Raw genomic sequence first — 17,813 nt, 5'->3', positions numbered from 1 at the left:
GACCTATCAATATAGTTTTGGCATTGGGGAGTAAGGTTAATTGCCTAGAGAGTTGAAATTGAGTATTTCATGTGAGACAGATCTGATATGTAAATGTGCTGGTATAAATTGTCATGTTTTTTTTTTACATAGCATGATGCTTTTAAAAAGAATGTATGATCACTGCTTTCCCCTGTGCATAATCTGTCCTCATAGACATTTGTTTAATATTAAGGCACTGGTGGCTGAAATAGAGCGGAATCAGACTCGTCTAGATGAATGTCAGACCCTTTCCCAGCAGTACTCTGTGTCTGTAAAGGTTAGTGTTCTGAACACCATTCTGACTGTCCAGTTTTCTGTTTTTTCTTGTATCAAACTAAGTACTATTCTGTTGAATCCTGGTTCATTAAAAATGTGTTTTACAAATGATTCTTGCAAGGATTATGAACTACAACTGATGACCTACAAGGCCTTTGTAGAATCACAGCAGAAGTCACCAATGAAGCGAAGAAGAATGCTGTCTACCTCAGATGTTCTAACACAAGAGGTAAGGTCATATGTTTTGGATGAATTTGTATAAATGTTGTTAATGTGCTACTTATGTTTACGTTCTCCTTGTCTATAGTTTATGGATCTCCGAACTCGCTACACTGCTTTGGTGACGCTAACTACACAGCATGTCAAGTACATCAGCGACTCGCTGCGGAGACTTGAAGAAGAGGAGGTACTGTTTTTATAGACCCCTGTCTTCACTTTCTTGTTATGTGACGTGTAAAGCATTTTACATGTGCTCTTCACCCATTACATGAGACTGGCAGACATTAGTTGGGAAGCGAGAAAAAGCACACGTGCTCTCCAAGGTTTTCCCCGTTTATGGCTGAAATAGTTTAGACAATAAGCAACACTATTTTTGAGAGATATCAGAACCACGACAAGACACGTCAATCATAATTTACCAACCGCCTGCCCTAGTTAGTGAGATAATTGCTAAGTTTATACAAGAAGCATAGATGGTGGTTATTCTATCCACATAATGACATGGGCTACTATGGTTACTTTTAATGTTTGACCCATGGTTCCCACTTCAAAACTAGGGTGTAATGATCTTGGGGGTTAGTCGATAATGCGAATTCCATTTAAATTAAGATATTCTGATATTCTTTTTTTGTTGAAGATTTATATTTTAAGGCGCCTGTGTATGGCATGATAATATATTTTCTTTCATATAACTACATATTTGTTGTGCAACTTTTACATCTTTTTAGAAAGTCCTTGAAGAGGAAAAAGAAAAGCATATGGGAGACCTGAAACAACTGGCTAGCTGGGTTTCTAGCCTGTCCCAGGTGGTGTCCACGCGTGGAAGAGAGAGTGCTGACCTGAAAAAGTCTATCTCAGAGAAGCAGGTACAAAGTTACTATTGGATTGTAAAGATACATTTTTTTTTTCAATTAATAAAACTCTGTTGCGATCTTTCTCGTCAATATTAGATCGGTGTGGGTTCAACTCCCGCCACCTCCACGGTCAGCTGTGTTTGGTACTGCATCTCTTTTGTATCTCCGTTCCATTCAAGTGAATGGGACTGAGCTGCAGTACCAGACACAGCCCACTACTGAATGTAGAGGGCTGTGCCTGGCAAGCAATGACCAGGCTGCAGTGCTCACCAAAACGCCACGGCCCCTTCAATCCGCTGATTGGTGCGGGAGCCAGGAGTCGGACTCGCACAGATCTGATACTGATAACTTATACCTAAGGATAGTTTATCGACGTCACGCAAAACCCATTTAATCTTGCAGTTTTTTGTGTATATAAGTTAGAGGCTCTGTCACCAGATTATAAGTGCCCTATCTCCTACATAATCTGATTGGCGCTGTAATGTAGATAACAGCAGTGATTTTTATTTTGAAAAACGAGAATTTTTGACCAAGTTATAAACCATTTTAGATTCTAATTAGTTTCTTAATAGACAACTGGGCGTGTTTTTACTTTTTACCAACTGGGTGTTGTACAGAGAAGTGTATGAGGCTGACCAATCAGTGACCAATCAGCGTCATACACTTCTCATTGTTCCAGCCCAGCTTCTTTCATTGCACAGCGTGTAATCGGGAGCTTTCCTGCCGTATATAATAAACGTAGGGTACAAATGTGATGTGAAAGGCGCCTAATTTAATAAAGGCTGCCTTAACAAAATGAATGTTTCCTTTATAAATATTGATGTCACCTAGACTAATATTGGCCAATGCATCAGTTGCCGCTGGTTTTCTAGCACATTGCCGCATTATACAGATCCAGCCTTTCAAATAGCTTTTTACCCTGCTCCCAGTCTACAGGTTTTTTGTGTGTGGCTAAACTTAACAATACTTGCCACATATCTTAAGTTAAAGGTGTTCTTAATTTTCAGTCATCTGCTATCTTGACGTTTACAGTTCCTCTTAGGTCTTTTTGGGTGGTTATCTGCTTTTGAGAACCTTGTTGAGCTCTACATTTCTCTTAAATAACCTATGATGCTTTTTAATGTTGTTGTTTATTCTTTTCTATAGGCACTAAGTGAAGAGCTTCTTTCAAAAAAAGATGAAGTTTCTAAAGCTATTAAATCCATGCAGATTTTCTTAGCCAAGAGCAGTGATAAGTGAGTGCCTCTAGTTCTATGTTAAGGCTACATTCACATGAGCGTATCCAATTCGCGCCCGTGAAAAACGCGCCAGAATCTGGTCCGTCTGTGTTGCGTTATGCATCAGTGTGCTTTGCGAGTGGCATGCATTATTCACGCGCTCGCAAAGCACATCTTTTTTATTAGTATTATTATTTTCAATTGAATTGATGCGCAAATCACGCACCGCACACGGATGTGCATCCGTGTGCGGTGTGTGGTTTTCGCACACCCATTGCACTCCATTGGTTTTCATGCACCCATTGACTTCAACGTAATAACGCACCAATAGAGGACGTGCAGTGAGTTTCATGCAACGGACTCTCGCTGCATGAAAACTCCTGCATGTGTGAACGGCCCCACTGAAATCAATGGGTCCGTGTGCTGTGTGTGATTTCCATGCGCCGCAAACGGACATTTATTCACATTCGTCTGAATGAGCCCTAAGATGTGTTCTTTGTATAGTTAAGTCTTAATTCACACTGGCATATTACAGACCTATATCTAGTGCCAAAATTGGAGTCGGAATCCTTTGGTAAAGATCTCCGCAAGAACTGATCCCATTTTTGTTGCTGAATATAGAGCTCGAAGCTGTAAAATATGTGTGAATAAAGCATCAGGCTAACAACCTTCGGCACTCCAGTTGTTATGAAACTACAACTCCCAGCATTCAATGACAGCTGAATGCCTTATTATTCCTGCCATATTTTGTCAAAGCATGCTGGTAATTGGAGTTTCAAAACAGCTGGCGTGCCGAAGGTTGATGACCCCTTCAATAGACAATGACCTGAATCACAAAGGTGCGCGGTACTAAAACTATATGTCTCTGGCCAATAAATATCTGTTGCTCAAACATTCTTTAAAGTTTTTCCCTATTGGTGGTAGTTAATGCTATCAATGCATCTAAACAACTGTCGAGGAAGAGTTTACATGTGGGGCAATGCCAGGGTATAATATTTGCAACAATGTAGAAGATTTACCATGGAAAATGTATTCTTTGTGACATCTTTGCTCAGGTTGCCATCCTAATGATGAAAAATATATGAGCGCTCGTAATCGGGGGGGAAATCTTAACGTCTGTATCCAGATTTAGTTGATTAATCTTTAAGCTGTTTGTTCCAACAGGTTGTCACCTGAGGAGAAGGCAGATATCTCTTCTCAGATCCAGCAGCTCAAGGGAACCTATAACCGGCTCTGTGAAGAGTCTGATAACCAAATACAAGTGCTTCATACGAAACTTGCTCGAGAGGCTGAACAAAAGGTATGGAACACTACATATTGCTTTACTTAGGTTCACATACATAGGAATGTGTGTGTTGATGATAATAGTATGTAGTGACATTTATGACCATCCCATGTAGTTCATAAATAAGAGGATTAGCTAAGCTTTTCATGTTGTCATCTGTCTTGGGAGGAGAGAGAGCTATATTGTGTGTCTTGTGCAAAAGATTTCCTCCTTCATAATATATAAATAGTACTATTGTATTTTATTTTTATGGCGTAAGACGCAAAGAATAAAACGATATTTATAAGCTCATCCTTAACCCACTTATGATCGGGCCTGAAAAGGCCATAATGACCAGCTAAAATTTTTTTCGTTTTTGCCTCCCTGCAGTTCAGCAGCCATAACTGTATTTTTTCATTGATGTGGCTGTCTTATGCGGGAGAAATTGTATTTCCGGCGCCGTTTGGGGGTAACAAATAAATTACTGTGTAATTTATTTTTGCGGCGTGAACACAGAAAAAAGTGGTTTTCGCCATTTCTTTTTTTTGAGACACAGGCTGCTGTTAGGGCACACTTTTATGTTGCCATAACAGCAAGCTTACTGAACAGACAGCCCCTGGGGTCATTTCTAGGTCCCAGGGCTGACTGTAGAGGGTTCCCCCAGTCTCCTATTGCATCGCCAGGTTTCCGAACCACGGTGATCAAAGGGTTTAACAGTTGTGGGTCGGATGCGGACTTGTGCTTCTCTCTTCTCAAATGCTGCTATTTAGTTGAAGGTTCATGTCACCATAAGGCCATTTTCTGTTGCACTTCTTTGTGATTATTATGTTAATCACACATCCTAACCCCATTTGTCTGTGCTGTTTTTATTGTCTTTAATATGCGCACGTGAATGTCTCAGTAGAGAGTGAAACTACCACCTACACCTGAAAGTGTTTTATTCTACAGTAACCATTTTCCCTTTTTGCTTTTAACAAACTTGTTGAAACAGTGGAGCACAATTAACGATGTGGAAGTGTATTATTTGTACTGAGCACGATGTGTCCTGTTTATGTCTTAAAAACAATTAACTAGCATCCCTGCTTATGAGTTCGACTAACCATCCAGAGGCTATATACCAACCTCTGTGTATAAAAAAATAATAATATGGAGTGGAAGATCCCTGTACAAGGGGGGGTCCGTGTTGCAAACAATGCTGGCATGCTGGAAGCTAACACCAAAGCTTTTCCTGTGTGTTATACATCGTCGCATATGGTTCTCTTGTCTGTTGCGTTTCCATGGCACTTGCTGCAACTCCGGTAAGTAAACAACTTTGTTTGTCTTCTTTCTTTAATTTTATTGTCCTTTGACCTCCGTTCTCCTTATTTTGGTATGTGCAAGGAGATGCATGTAGATAACATTGTAAACAGCCAAGTAGGTACGTGTGCCTAGCAAGAGGTATAGGTGCATGTTATTGTCTGTCTGTCTTTTGATTGGTCTGTAATTTATACTTGAGCAATAAGGTGCATGGTCTATGTTGGGGAAAATATTCTTAATATATATTTTAAAATCTAGTTATTGGTGATGGGCATCCTGAAAATAATGTATAAGTTTGATTGCTGATTGTTCTTTTTTTGGATGTTCTGTGCTTATTTTTCCACAATTTGTAGAAGTTGGTGCTGCATAGATGCTGGTGGCTGTCTCTATTGCTTGCTTGTAGATCTGTTACAATGTATTTGTAGCTTTATGCATGGTGATTTCTTTTTCCTGTTGCTTCAGCCTTTTGGTAATTACATGTTCCCTAATGTTGTCTTTCTCTCATTCTAGGGAATCCATGCAATAGCTGGAGTTATAGATCTGGGTTCCATGGAGATCTTTCCCATATTCTGGGCTATGCAAAAAGGACTTCTTGACCAAGAAACTGGCTTCATGCTTTTAGAAGTCCAGATGGTTCTGTCTGGCTTGATCTTTCCAGAAACAAATGAGAAACTGACTTTAGAAGAAGCTCTTGAGAAGAATATTATTGATCTAAGAATGTTCTGGAGTCTTCAGCGTTTGAGTATAGCTAACCCATTGCTAGGAAAACATAAAGTTGAAAAGAACCAAATTCAGGTCCTCATTACTGCAATGAAAGAAAGGGAAATCACTGAAAGTGTTGTTCTGAAAATCTTGAATATCTATGTGGCTTCTGGCATACTTCGATTATCCACTGATACAGAAGAGTCTATCCAAGACCTGTTAGTTAGTAGCAACTTAATGCAAAAGATTGAGACCTCTTGTAAGAAGTTTATTGATCCAAACACAGCAAAAGGTGTGAGTCTAACAGAACTCATGGAAAGCTGCATAATTCAGGCGTCCACCGGACTAAGGCTTATTCCAGTCAAACAGCTAGCTGGTGGTATGGTGTGTCTCAGGTCAGGCAAAAAAGTTAGCATATTTAATGCAGTGCAAGAAGGACTTATTGACAGACAAACAGCCATTAGGCTTTTAGAAACCCAGTTATTTGCAGGTGGAATCGTAGATCCAAAAACTGGACATAGACTTAGTGTAGATGAAGCAGTGAGAAACCATTTGATGGACAAGGATATGGCTTGTGCTCTGCTTACACGACAGCTTATTGATGGTGGCATTCTTGATGTTGCAACTGAAGAAAGAGTCTCATTGGATGAAGCTGTTAAATGCCATCTTCTAGCTCCAAAGCTTGCCCTTCTTGTATTGGAGTCATTGGCCTCATTGAATGGGTTTCTGTGGCCAGAATCTGGTGAAGTCCTTCCTGTTTCATATACCCTTCAGGAAGGCAATGTTTCTAGTGAGCTGGCAATGAAAACTCTTGGCAACAGACACCAAATTCAAGGCCTATATGTCTTAGAAAACAAAGAAGTTATGTCTTGGGACAGAGCGATTCAGTGCGGTATCTTAGAGAAAAGCAATGCCAAAACGTTGCAGTCCACCTTGATTCCAGATATAGTATCGGGTTTGTCAGCAGAAAGCTACCAACAGCCTGGAGTCCAGCCAGCCTCTGTTTCTGGAACGAACAGTTCACATCCTGTTGACAAGAGTGTCTGGGAAATTTTAATGAATTCCCAATCTGAGGACAAAGAAAAACTTGTTTCTTCTTTAAGGAACTTGAGCTACATAAACTTTCATAATGGCCAGAGACTGTTGCTTATTGAAAGCAGTGGAAACAAAGTGAAAGAGCTATTCTTAGGGGAGTGTCAAAACAATTTTAGTGGAGAGATTTCTGATCTTAAACACTTTGCCAATAAGAAATGTCATGATCTGGAACAGACCAGAGATCCTGAATTCTTTTTAGCTCTTACAGACATAAATACAGACGAAGGGAGCGTGCTAGAAACATGCCTGTCGCCAAAAGATAGCAGTTTGTCCTTGAGTGTGGGTCACCCTGAACCACAGGAGACATGTTTTCAACCTAATGATTCATTTCAAATCCAAGGCCAAACTGGTGATAAACAGCCATTGGAATGTACCCAAATAATGTTTGACAGAGGACCAACAAAAAATTACATAAGTCCACCTGTAGTACCCGTTTTACCTAGAAGCAGAATAAGTGAGGCTGCGACCGCATATGCTGAAAGCTTGCCAAATGAGACAGATTTTCAAAGACAAATGCTTACTATAGAAAAATCTTTAGTTGAAATATCTTTCAATTCTGATAGAAAAAAAGAAAATGTTAACATAGACCAAATTTCATGCAAAAGTGAAGAACATCTGAAAGTAACGTCAAGGCACGGTATCATAGAAGACTCCAGAAATTCAAGCAAGAAAACAGAAGAAATAGACGCTTTACCAAATATTATCAGTGATGTGGTTTCCTTTGACATGGAGGAAGAAGATACTTTAGATATGCTTTCTGAACAGATAATAAATGGGGGTATTATACATACAAATTGCAGTCAGAAATTGCTGCTAAATGAGGCAGTTGCCATGGGTGCAATCTCAAGCCACACTGCTTTACGACTCATGGAGCGACTTGAACTCTTCTCTGGATTTTTTGATTCCCAGACATGTGAAGCATTGACAATCCAGGATGTAATAGATGAAGGGCTGATGGATGAGAACCTCCTTCAGAAAGTCTTCAACTCGGACAAGTCAGTAGCTGGTGTTGTAGACATGCAAAACAACCAAATATATTCTGTTCAAGAGGCAGTGAAAGCAGAACTCATTACTGAAGAAGTAGCCAGAAGTATTTTAGAAGCCCAGGTGATCACTGGTGGTGTCCATGATGTGAAGAGAGGCAAGAGGATATCCGTCACATTGGCTTCTAGTTTGAACTTGGTAAAACCTTCAGAAAAGGAAGAACTAATAAAGTTAGAAAAAGCTTCTAAAGGGAAAAGTGCAGACAAAAGCACCAAAGACAAACTACTAAGTTTACAGCTAGAAACCAGTGGGATCACAGATCCAAAATCTAAGAAACCTTTGCCTTTAGTAGAGGCTCTTGATAAAGGTGTTATTAACAGATGTGATGCTATCCTACTTTTATCCAAGCAAATTCAACATGGTGGCATAATCCATCATTTATCAGGAATGCGATTTTCTGTGATCGACTCTCTTAAACACGGGTTGATTGACCAAGATTTGTTTGAGGAACTTTCTGAGTTTGAGTGTATTTATCAGTTACAGCTTTCTCAGTCCTCAGAACGGGATCAAAGAATTTTGTCTTCAAATAATGGTAGTAATATCTCAAGTCACTTGGATTTTAAACAAGAGAATTGTGTTATTCCATATACTGATGTGTTAAAAAAATGTAAAATTGATGTTCTGACTGGACACCGATATGTAGAACTTGATTTACTGGCGAAGCGTTCATGTGACTTCCTAAGAGCTTCTGTAGAATCGAAGTTGGACTTGCCATGCTCAATATCTTCTGCACAAGATAGGCACACCGTTGGTTTAGGAGATAACCACAGTTATCAAGGTCCCCAGGACGATCGTGATTATGTTAAGCAGAGAGTTCATACTATTCACATGATTACAAATGAGGGGCAGGTTGAGAATGCGTCATCCATTTTTGGCGGTTGTGTTACAGATATGAGCCATAGTGAAGTGCCATTTAAAAATAAAGCATCTTTCGATCTCAGGAAATCAAACATTAGAGAAGATCATATGGTGCTGGATATTAATGCCAGCGAGGTAAAAACGCCAATGTATTCTAAAATAGAAGCATCAATTAGTGATAGTGTGCCATTATTATTAACTACTAAAAACACTGCCTCCGTTCTTGGCCCGAGTAAAAGGAGCACAAACCTGAATGGATCATCAGTCCTATGGAATGATCTCACCATGACATCTTTCAGTGACTTTAAACAAGCTGGATCAAAGACCTCTAGTGTCATAACATCATCCATAAAGGATGTAACAGTTGTAAAAGATTTGTCATGTACAGGGCATCTGGAGGAGTCAGTTATCCAGGAAGCTCCATCTACATCATGTAAAGAAAGATGTCCAAGAAAGAACAACTCTGCAGACAATAGTACATTTAGATTCCCATCTGATCTCTCGGACACTCAGATAGATAAAGAAAAAACGTTTTTACCTGGTAACCAGAATATTGATCCCAAAACCCAAGAAAGTGATCCATTTATATACTCCATTCTTCCTCGAATTGTAAAAGAACAGGATACAGACAGTTATGATGGAAAGATACAGACTTTCTTGCCTGATCTTGACGTTCCAAAGCTCACAGAGAAGCACCAGGCGCTTGCTGATGTACGAGATAGGGCACATCTAGATCAGTCCTCAACAAAACTGGAAAGTCATATAGTGTGTCAAAATACTGGAAATCGCAAACAGCAGGCTGTAGAGTATAAAAGTGTACAGCATACAAGGGACTTACAAGATCCACTAGATACAAGTTTAGTTTCCCAAGATGGAAAAATGTCTATTGGAAAAGGTGTCTTACAGCTATTGCACAGTGATTGTATTGAACATACAAACGCATCTACTGTACAGAATGCATCTGAGCTAATAGACAAGACTGTTTATAAGAAAACAGAGGACAAGACTATGGAAGTTATTGGTCAGGAGGGAGAAAAGGAATCCAAGGATGTTTCTAACCTTCAAGGGAGTGCTCTATATTCAGTGAAAAAAGCCAGGCCGAATAGAGAGCAATCTGGTGTTGGCCAAGACCTGAATATCCCTGTACAAGTTGGAGAAGGTTCATCCAGAATCCTGACCATTGAACCACCCAAGGTAAACTAATCTATCATAATTTATGACATATGTACTATGTACATGTGGCCAGATCTTTGAATAATGTACTTTTGCATCGTCTCAGCAGGTGTAATTACCTTTTTGCTTGCTTTGTGCATTTATCTTAATGAAAAAAGCATTTAAGGCTCTATTTACACTAGTGTCATATCTTTTGGTTCATAACATGACATACTGTATTTTTCGGACTATAAGACGCACTTGATTATAAGGGTATGTTCACAGGAGGTCATTACGTCCGTAATTGACGGACGTATTTCGGCCGCAAGTACCGGACCGAACACAGTGCAGGGAGCCGGGCTCCTAGCATCATACTTATGTACGATGCTAGGAGTCCCTGCCTCGCTGCCGGACAACTGTCCCGTACTGTAATCATGTTTTCAGTACGGGACAGTTGTCCGGCAGGGACTCCTAGCGTCGTACATAACTCTGATGCTAGGAGCATATGATTTTTTTATCACTTTTTTTATTTTATTATTTTTAGCTCTAGTGACCAAAAAACAAAGATTCTGGGGTTTTACTTTTTTTACGCCGTTCACCGTGTGAGTCAAATAATGCTATATTGTAATAGTTTCGGACTTTTACGGATGCAGTGATGCAGTACGGCTTTTGCGACTTTTACGGATGCAGCTGTTTTCGTAGCTACCGAGTTTCAGAAACAGCGTAGCTCGCAGTGCTACGCGGTTTCCTTAACTACTATTCAGTTCTATTGGAGTTACGGAAACCAAGTAGCTCTGCGAGCACTCGGCTGTTTCCGTAACTCCCGGCCACCAAACCAGGAAGTGGCCGGGAGGCAGCGGAGCCGTGTAAGATAGAGCGGGGATTAGGGGGCCCCGTTCAAGAGATAGGTGCGGGTCCCAGATGTGGGACCCACATCTATCTGACATTTGACATATCCTGTGGATATGTCCTAAATGTCCTTCATGGGAAGACCCCTATAAATGCTGCGGTCGCTATTGACCGCGGCATTTAACTAGTTAAACGGCCAGGAACAGCGCCATCGCTGTTCCTGGCCGTTAGAGCAGCGTGTCAGCTGTAAAACACAGCTGACACCTGCAGTGTATGAAGCGGGCTCGGCTCCAAACATCATCCCCTCCGCGATCCATGATGTGCCGGACCATCGTGGGTCGGGAAGGGGTTAAGTAAGAAGCGGTCAGGGGGCTCGGCGCTGCCGATTATAAGACGCAGGGACTTTTTAGCAAAATGTATTCTTTTATTCTGCGAAAAATACAGTATATGAATCCTGATAGACCCCTATGACTTATAATGGTGTTCATTATGCTTCTGTCCATGTTCAGAATAATGCTGCAGTAATTGCTTTGACCTATTTCTAAGCAGTTATAGCAAAATAATAGATTTACATGTAAAACAAAAGTCCTCCGTATCCGTAATCTAATTTATTTGTGGGACCATCAAGTTTTTGTAGAGAGTATGCTCACTATTGAAAAATTGTATGTATTTTCTCAGTTTATTGATTGCTTAAAGAGGCTCTGTCACCAGATTCTCAAATCCCTATCTCCTATTGCATGGGATCGGCGCTGCAATGTAGATAGCAGTAACGTTTGTTTTTTTTTTAAAACTTTCCTTTTTGGCCAAGTATGAGCTATTTTATATATATGCAAATGAGGTTTGAAATGGACAACTGGGCGTGTATTGTGTTTTTAACTGGGTGTGTTTACGTGTATGACGCTGACCAATCAGTGACCAGTCAGCATCATACACTCCTCTACATTTATTTACACAGCAGCGATGTGCAGCCACATACACAGAGATTAACGTTAATCAAGTGTCCTGATAATGAATACACATGATCATCCAGCCTGGACGTCATGTGTATTCAGAATCCTGACACTTCTGAATCTTTTCTGTGAGATTTCCAGCAAGGGAAACGAAATCTCGTTTACCTCTGTAATCTCGCGAGATTTCGTTTCACTTGCTAGAAATCTCAAAGAAAAGATTCAGAAGTGTCAGGATTCTGAATACACATGACGTCCAGGCTGGATGGTCATGTGTATTCATTATTAGGACACTTGGTTAACGTTAATCTCTGTGTATGCGGCTGCACATCGCAGCTGTGTAAATCAATGGAGAGGAGTGTATGATGCTGACTGGTTACTGATTGGTCAGCGTCATACACGTAAACACAATATACACAGTAAACACGCCCAGTTGTCCATTTCAAACCTCATTTGCATATATATTAAATAGCTCATAACTTGGCCAAAAATGAACGTTTTAAAAAAAACAACAAAAACGTTACTGTTATGTACATTGCAGCGCCGATCACATGCAATAGGAGATAGGGGTTTGAGAATCTGGTGACAGAGCCTCTTTAACCTTGAGGCAGAGTATGTAAAATTCAGTCTAACATTATATAAAAATGTTTTATCGTAAAATGGGTTTTCATGCCGATCTTGGCTTTTAATGTTTTTGCATATTCTTGTTTAGAACTCTCAAGATGCACGGAATAAACAAGCTTGCCTTCAGCATGAAGAGAACCTAGTATGTTTCCTTTCAATGCTTCGAGATATTGAAGTAAGACTGGGATCCCTGCAACCTGTCCTATCAGGCCTACAAGATGTCCAGGATAAACTGAGACAAGCACAGGTAAATGGCCATATATTTAGATTAAAATAGACTTTTTAGTGCTGACCGCTTTAAGGGATTTAAAATATGTTCTTGGAAAAGACGACTTCGTCCAGTGCTGGATGATGGATTTCTTAGAAGTGCGGGTGGTACATATGAATATGCACTTATAGTACTTCTATTCCATGTGAGTCCACAATAGGTGTTTCCCAACTATCTTCCCTTTTTTTTTATTTTTTATATTACACAGATAAAACCTTTAATTATAAAATTTCAAAATAAATAATATACTATATTTTCTCCAATATCACACAACTGTTGTCACTGGTAGGCTGCACAGGGGAGAGGTAACGGTACCAAGCTCTGTTTTTCTTGCTCTCTCTTCCTGGTCTTATTTGCAGTTCCCCCTCCCACCCACTTCCCTGCACAGACATAGAACCATAAAAAAAAAAACGACTTTTCATGCTGCTCCTCGTCTTGAAACGAGCGCTGCACCCTGAATTTTAAAGCAAGAGCTTTAATCTAGTTGTGGCAAACATTTAAAGTATGACATACATCTTTGGCACTGAAAGAGTTAGTCTTAGTTACCCTATCGATGCTACACTGTCAGAATTAGTGAAATCCGCTGCAGGATCAATAACCTGTTATTGTCAGTTTGTTATTGATATCTTTGCTAATGGTTTATTAAATAAAGTGAATGATCGTTTTGCTCATATAGAGGTTATATTATTCATTCTTTCTTCAGGTGCTTGACCAAGAACTAAAGAATTTAGAGTCTCCTGTTGCCAAGGAGCTTGACTATGTGAAGTTAATTGTTTCCGAACAGCCTTCTCACGTGCCAGCGCAGCTCCTCCTGGCTTTAGAGAAAGATGCTAAGAACTTGTATAAATCCCTTAATTCCATCAGAGATATTTCTGAGTCTCGTGTTAAACAGCTCCACTCTGTGTTTGAGCTTGAAAAGGTCAGTTTGAGCACCGACCAGGGGCTCTGTTAAAACTGCAATGTTTTGTGATTTATTAGAGTTGTCTGCAATCTATATGCAGTTTGGCTTAGTGGTTTTCCAATCCTCATATTTGATTATTTTTCTGACCGATCGGACCCCCACCAATCATGAGAACACGGTGCAAGCCCCCATATCCTCCTCACTGCAGTAAGGAGAACATTAAAGGGGTTTTCCCATGAAGGACATTTATGACATTTATGACATATCCTATGTCATAAATGTCAGATAGATGCAGGTCCCACCTCTGGGACCCGCACTGATCTCTAGAACGGGGCCCCCTAATCCCCGTTCTAGTTTTTTGTGCTCACGCTGACTCCCGGCCACTTCCTGATTACATGATTGGGAGTTTCGGAAACAGTGTAACTCGCTGAGCTACACTTTTTCCGTAACTCCCATAATAGTGAATGGCAGTTACGGAAGCAGCGTAGCATGAGAGCTGCGCTGTTTCCGTAACTACTGTTCAGTTCTATGGGAGTTGCGGAAACAGCGTAGCTCAGCGCGTTACACTGTTTCTGTAGCTCCCGACCATGTCCCGATCATTTAATCAGGAAGTTGCCGGGAGTCCGCATGAGCACAAAAAGCTGGGATTAGGGGGCCCCGTTCTAGAGAGAGGTGCAGGTCCCAGAGGTGGGATCCCCATCTATCTGACATTTATGACATATCCTGTGGATATGTCATAAATGTCCTTTATGGGAAAACCCCTTTAAATGGAGTGGCGGTCGAGCATGCACCCGCCTCTCCATTCACTGTCTTTGAGAATGATGGAAACAGCTAAGCGCTGTACTCAGCTGTTTCTGTATTTCTCATAGACATTGAATGGAGCGGCGGCATGCATGCTCGCCAGCTGCGACGTGCAATGTCCTCTTCACTGTGGTTGAGGATCCCCATTCTCATGATCCGAGTTGGGCCCACAAGCGATCAGAAAATTATCCTGCGGATAGGTGATAATTTATGATTCTATGAAAAGCTTAGTAGTATATATAATAGTGTATTGTTGTTGTTTATTTAAAGGAAAAGGTCTGTGCTGAGCATCAGGAGCTGGAATGTAAATTGCAGGCTCTTTTGCAGAGGGTAAAGGATATCTCACTCTCTCTCGACTGCCAAAAGACCAGGGCTTTGGGATCAGCATCTACAATAGTAGAAGAGATGAATGTCGTAGAGGTAATTCTTCAGATTATCACTTTGTTCCTAACTAATATATTAAACTATTGTACAGCTGTTTTTAACCCCTTAAAGACCAGCCTATTTTAGACCTGAATGACCAAGCTATTTTTTACGTTTTTCCATCGTCGCATTCCAAGAGCTATAACTTTTTTTTATTTTTGCGTCTACATAGCTGTATAAGGTCTTGTTTTTTGCGGGACAAGTTGTATTTTTTAATAGCACAATTTTGAGGTACATATTATTTATTGACTTTTTTTGGGGGGAATAGAAAAAAATCTGAAATTTCGCCACTCTTTTTTGCGTCCTAAATGTACGCCGTTTACTGTGTGGTATAAATAACACAATAACTTTATTCAGCGGGTTGTTACGATTGCAAAGATACCAAATTTGTATAGATTTTGTATGTTTTACTACTTTTACACAGTAAAAACGCTTTTTTTTTTCAAAATTATTTGGTTTTGTGTCTCCATATTTGAGGAGCTGTAACGTTTTTATTATTTCGGCAATGCAGTTGTATGAGGGCTTTTTTTTTTGCGGGAAGACTTGTAGTTTTTATTGGTACCGTTTTGGAGTAGATGCGACTTTTTGATCACTTTTTAATCAAATTTTTTTATAGTCAGGATTCACGGATAACAGCAATTTTTCCGTAGTTTTTTATTTAATTTTTTACAGCGTTCACCGTGCGGGTTAAATAATGTAATAGATTTATAGTCGGGGTCGTTACGGACGCAGCAATACCAAATATGTGTAACTTTTTTACTTTATTTTGTTTTTTTAATACTAAAGCAGTTTGTAAGGGGAAAAAGTGGGTTTTTCTTTCACTTTTTTTTCCATTAACTTTATTAAACTTTTTTTTAAACTTTTTCACTAGTCCCACTAGGGGACTTCACTATGCGATCATCCGATCGCTATTATAATACACTGTAATACTTTTGTATTGCAGTGTATTACTGCCTGTTCGTTTTACACGGACAGGCATCTGCTAGGTCATGCCTCCGGCATGATCTAGCAGGCATTCGCTACAGACAGACCTGGGGGCCTTTATTAGGCCCCCGGCTGCCGTTGGAGACACAGACACTCGGCGATCTTATTGCCGGGTGTCAGTGGGATGAGAGGGGGAGCTCCCTCCCTCTCTCCAAAACCACTCAGATGCGGTGCTCGCTATTGCGCACCGCATCTGAAGGGTTAAACGGGTGAGATCGATACTAATATCGATCTCACCCGGCAGAGCAGGGACGCCCCCAGCCCTCAGCTGCCTCTGGCAGGGAGATTTGTTTACTTTATTTAGATGCAGTGCCGTAAAAGGCATATGTATCAGAATAAAGCCCGTTAGTGGCCGCCGTGAAAAGGCGTATTGGCGGTCACTAACGGGTTAATAAATGTATTCGGATTTGTGAGATATTATCTTTATAGATATTTGGTACTACCCACCAGTATATGTAAGCTGCAGTTTTCCTAATTTGAGATACACTATATAGCCATAAGTATTTGGACACCCCTCCTAATTATTAAGTTCAGGTGTTTTAGCCACACCCACTACAAATGGGTACATAAAATCAAGCACACAGCCATGTAATCTCTAGACTGATATTACTGGTAGTATGGGTCATAGTGAAGAGCTCAGTGACTTTAAACATGGCATCTTTATGTCATAGGATGCCACCTTTGTCATGAGTCAGTTCATGAAATTTGTGATCTAGATCTGTCCCGGTCAGCAGTAAGCGGTATTATTACAAAGTAGAAGCGTCTAGGAGGAACAGGAGCTCAGCCACAAAGTGGTAAACCACACAAACTCATAGAGTGGGGTCGCTGAGTGGAGGCTGTTATAGCAACAAAAGGGGACCCAACTTCATATTAACACCCATTGTTTTTAAATGGATGTCCAACAAGCTCATATGGATGTGATAGTCAGGTGTCCACATACTTTTGGCCATATAGTGAACCTCACTATTTCACACCTGTTGCTTTGAGGCTCTTGAATTTTTCCCTTTAATGCAGTTACCTTCATTGGTGATTTTTTTCTTGTATAGATGTTTGAGAGCACACAATAGTAAACCTCACCTTACCCCAGTTTCACCCCCTTCCATTTCTTGTAGAATTTGAAGCAACCAGTTGCAGACATCAGGCTTGATCTGGAGAACATTGCCTATGATGTTCAGTTCTTTATTTCTGAGCAAGCTCAAGATCTGTCACCACAGCAAAGTCGCACATTGCTTCATCTTCTGAATCAGCTGCAGAAATCTTTTCGGGAGACTTCGGAAACATTGTTGGCTCAGAATGAAGTTTTGCAGTTTCGTGACCGACAGGTGACATTCAGCATGAGATTTAAGCTTGGACAGCATGCTTGCTTACCTGTTCTACTCTGCTTACTAGCTTAACAAAGGCCTGGATAGAATGACCCTAAAGTGGAAATACATTTTTTAGCTCTTTAAAATTTTGTGGCCACAGATCTCCAGAAATATTTTATTGAAACTGTGTCTAATTTGCATTATGTGCTTTATATGTCTAACTAGCTTTTTAATAGCAATACTACAGAATAGTATCTGATAAAGATTGGCCCAATGTAATCTGCTCTCATTCAAAGCCCCTATTAGGCCTCATGCACATGATCATTGCCGTTGATCAGATTGCAAACTACGGATACTAGTGTCTGTATTCTGGTCCGTAATTCCTCCGGGTTGCTTTCGCAACCGTACCGTATGTTCGTTTATTACGGCCGTGTTTCCATATGTCATTCGTATTTTGCGGTCCGCATCCATAGGAAGGTCACGTGATCGTTTTTCCCTGGCATTTCCTAGCAACAGGGATGGCTTCTGTGTGCTGTCCTTTATTTTTGAGGATCCATAGACTTGACTGGCGGCAGGGGTCCGCAAAAACTGCCAAGGACTGGACACGTTCTATAATTTGCAGAACAGAACAATGGATCCGCAAAAAACACTGATGTCTTCATAGCCCGACAGAAATGAATGGGTCAGTGTGCTATCCGCAAAAAATTTAGATAG

The 17,813-nt window shown here is 40.4% G+C and overlaps 1 protein-coding gene and 1 long non-coding RNA gene across 23 annotated transcripts in view; one reads left to right on the top strand and one right to left on the bottom strand.

Annotated features, from left to right (window-relative positions):
• Window positions 1-17,813, top strand: part of LOC142742883 (microtubule-actin cross-linking factor 1-like) — a 236,195-nt gene that overhangs the window by 135,390 nt on the left and 82,992 nt on the right. For 17 of the 22 annotated variants that reach the window (XM_075853080.1, XM_075853090.1, XM_075853095.1 and 14 more), the window contains 11 exons: window positions 215-298; window positions 419-526; window positions 605-703; window positions 1,245-1,382; window positions 2,517-2,605; window positions 3,752-3,887; window positions 5,658-10,040; window positions 12,507-12,665; window positions 13,390-13,605; window positions 14,659-14,808; window positions 16,908-17,117. In XM_075853080.1, the coding sequence (XP_075709195.1) occupies window positions 215-298; window positions 419-526; window positions 605-703; window positions 1,245-1,382; window positions 2,517-2,605; window positions 3,752-3,887; window positions 5,658-10,040; window positions 12,507-12,665; window positions 13,390-13,605; window positions 14,659-14,808; window positions 16,908-17,117 (5,772 nt within the window). The remainder of the gene's footprint in view (window positions 1-214; window positions 299-418; window positions 527-604; window positions 704-1,244; window positions 1,383-2,516; window positions 2,606-3,751; window positions 3,888-5,657; window positions 10,041-12,506; window positions 12,666-13,389; window positions 13,606-14,658; window positions 14,809-16,907; window positions 17,118-17,813) is intronic. The other 5 variants (XM_075853093.1, XM_075853091.1, XM_075853088.1 and 2 more) reach the window with 1 other exon arrangement.
• The window catches only part of LOC142742888 (uncharacterized), a 62,467-nt gene that overhangs the window by 8,822 nt on the left and 35,832 nt on the right, over window positions 1-17,813 (bottom strand). The gene's annotated exons all lie outside the window — the stretch shown is intronic.

The sequence above is a fragment of the Rhinoderma darwinii genome, chromosome 2, assembly GCF_050947455.1.
Source record: "Rhinoderma darwinii isolate aRhiDar2 chromosome 2, aRhiDar2.hap1, whole genome shotgun sequence".
Lineage (NCBI taxonomy): Eukaryota > Metazoa > Chordata > Amphibia > Anura > Rhinodermatidae > Rhinoderma > Rhinoderma darwinii.
This window is presented reverse-complemented; position numbering and strand designations above follow the sequence as displayed.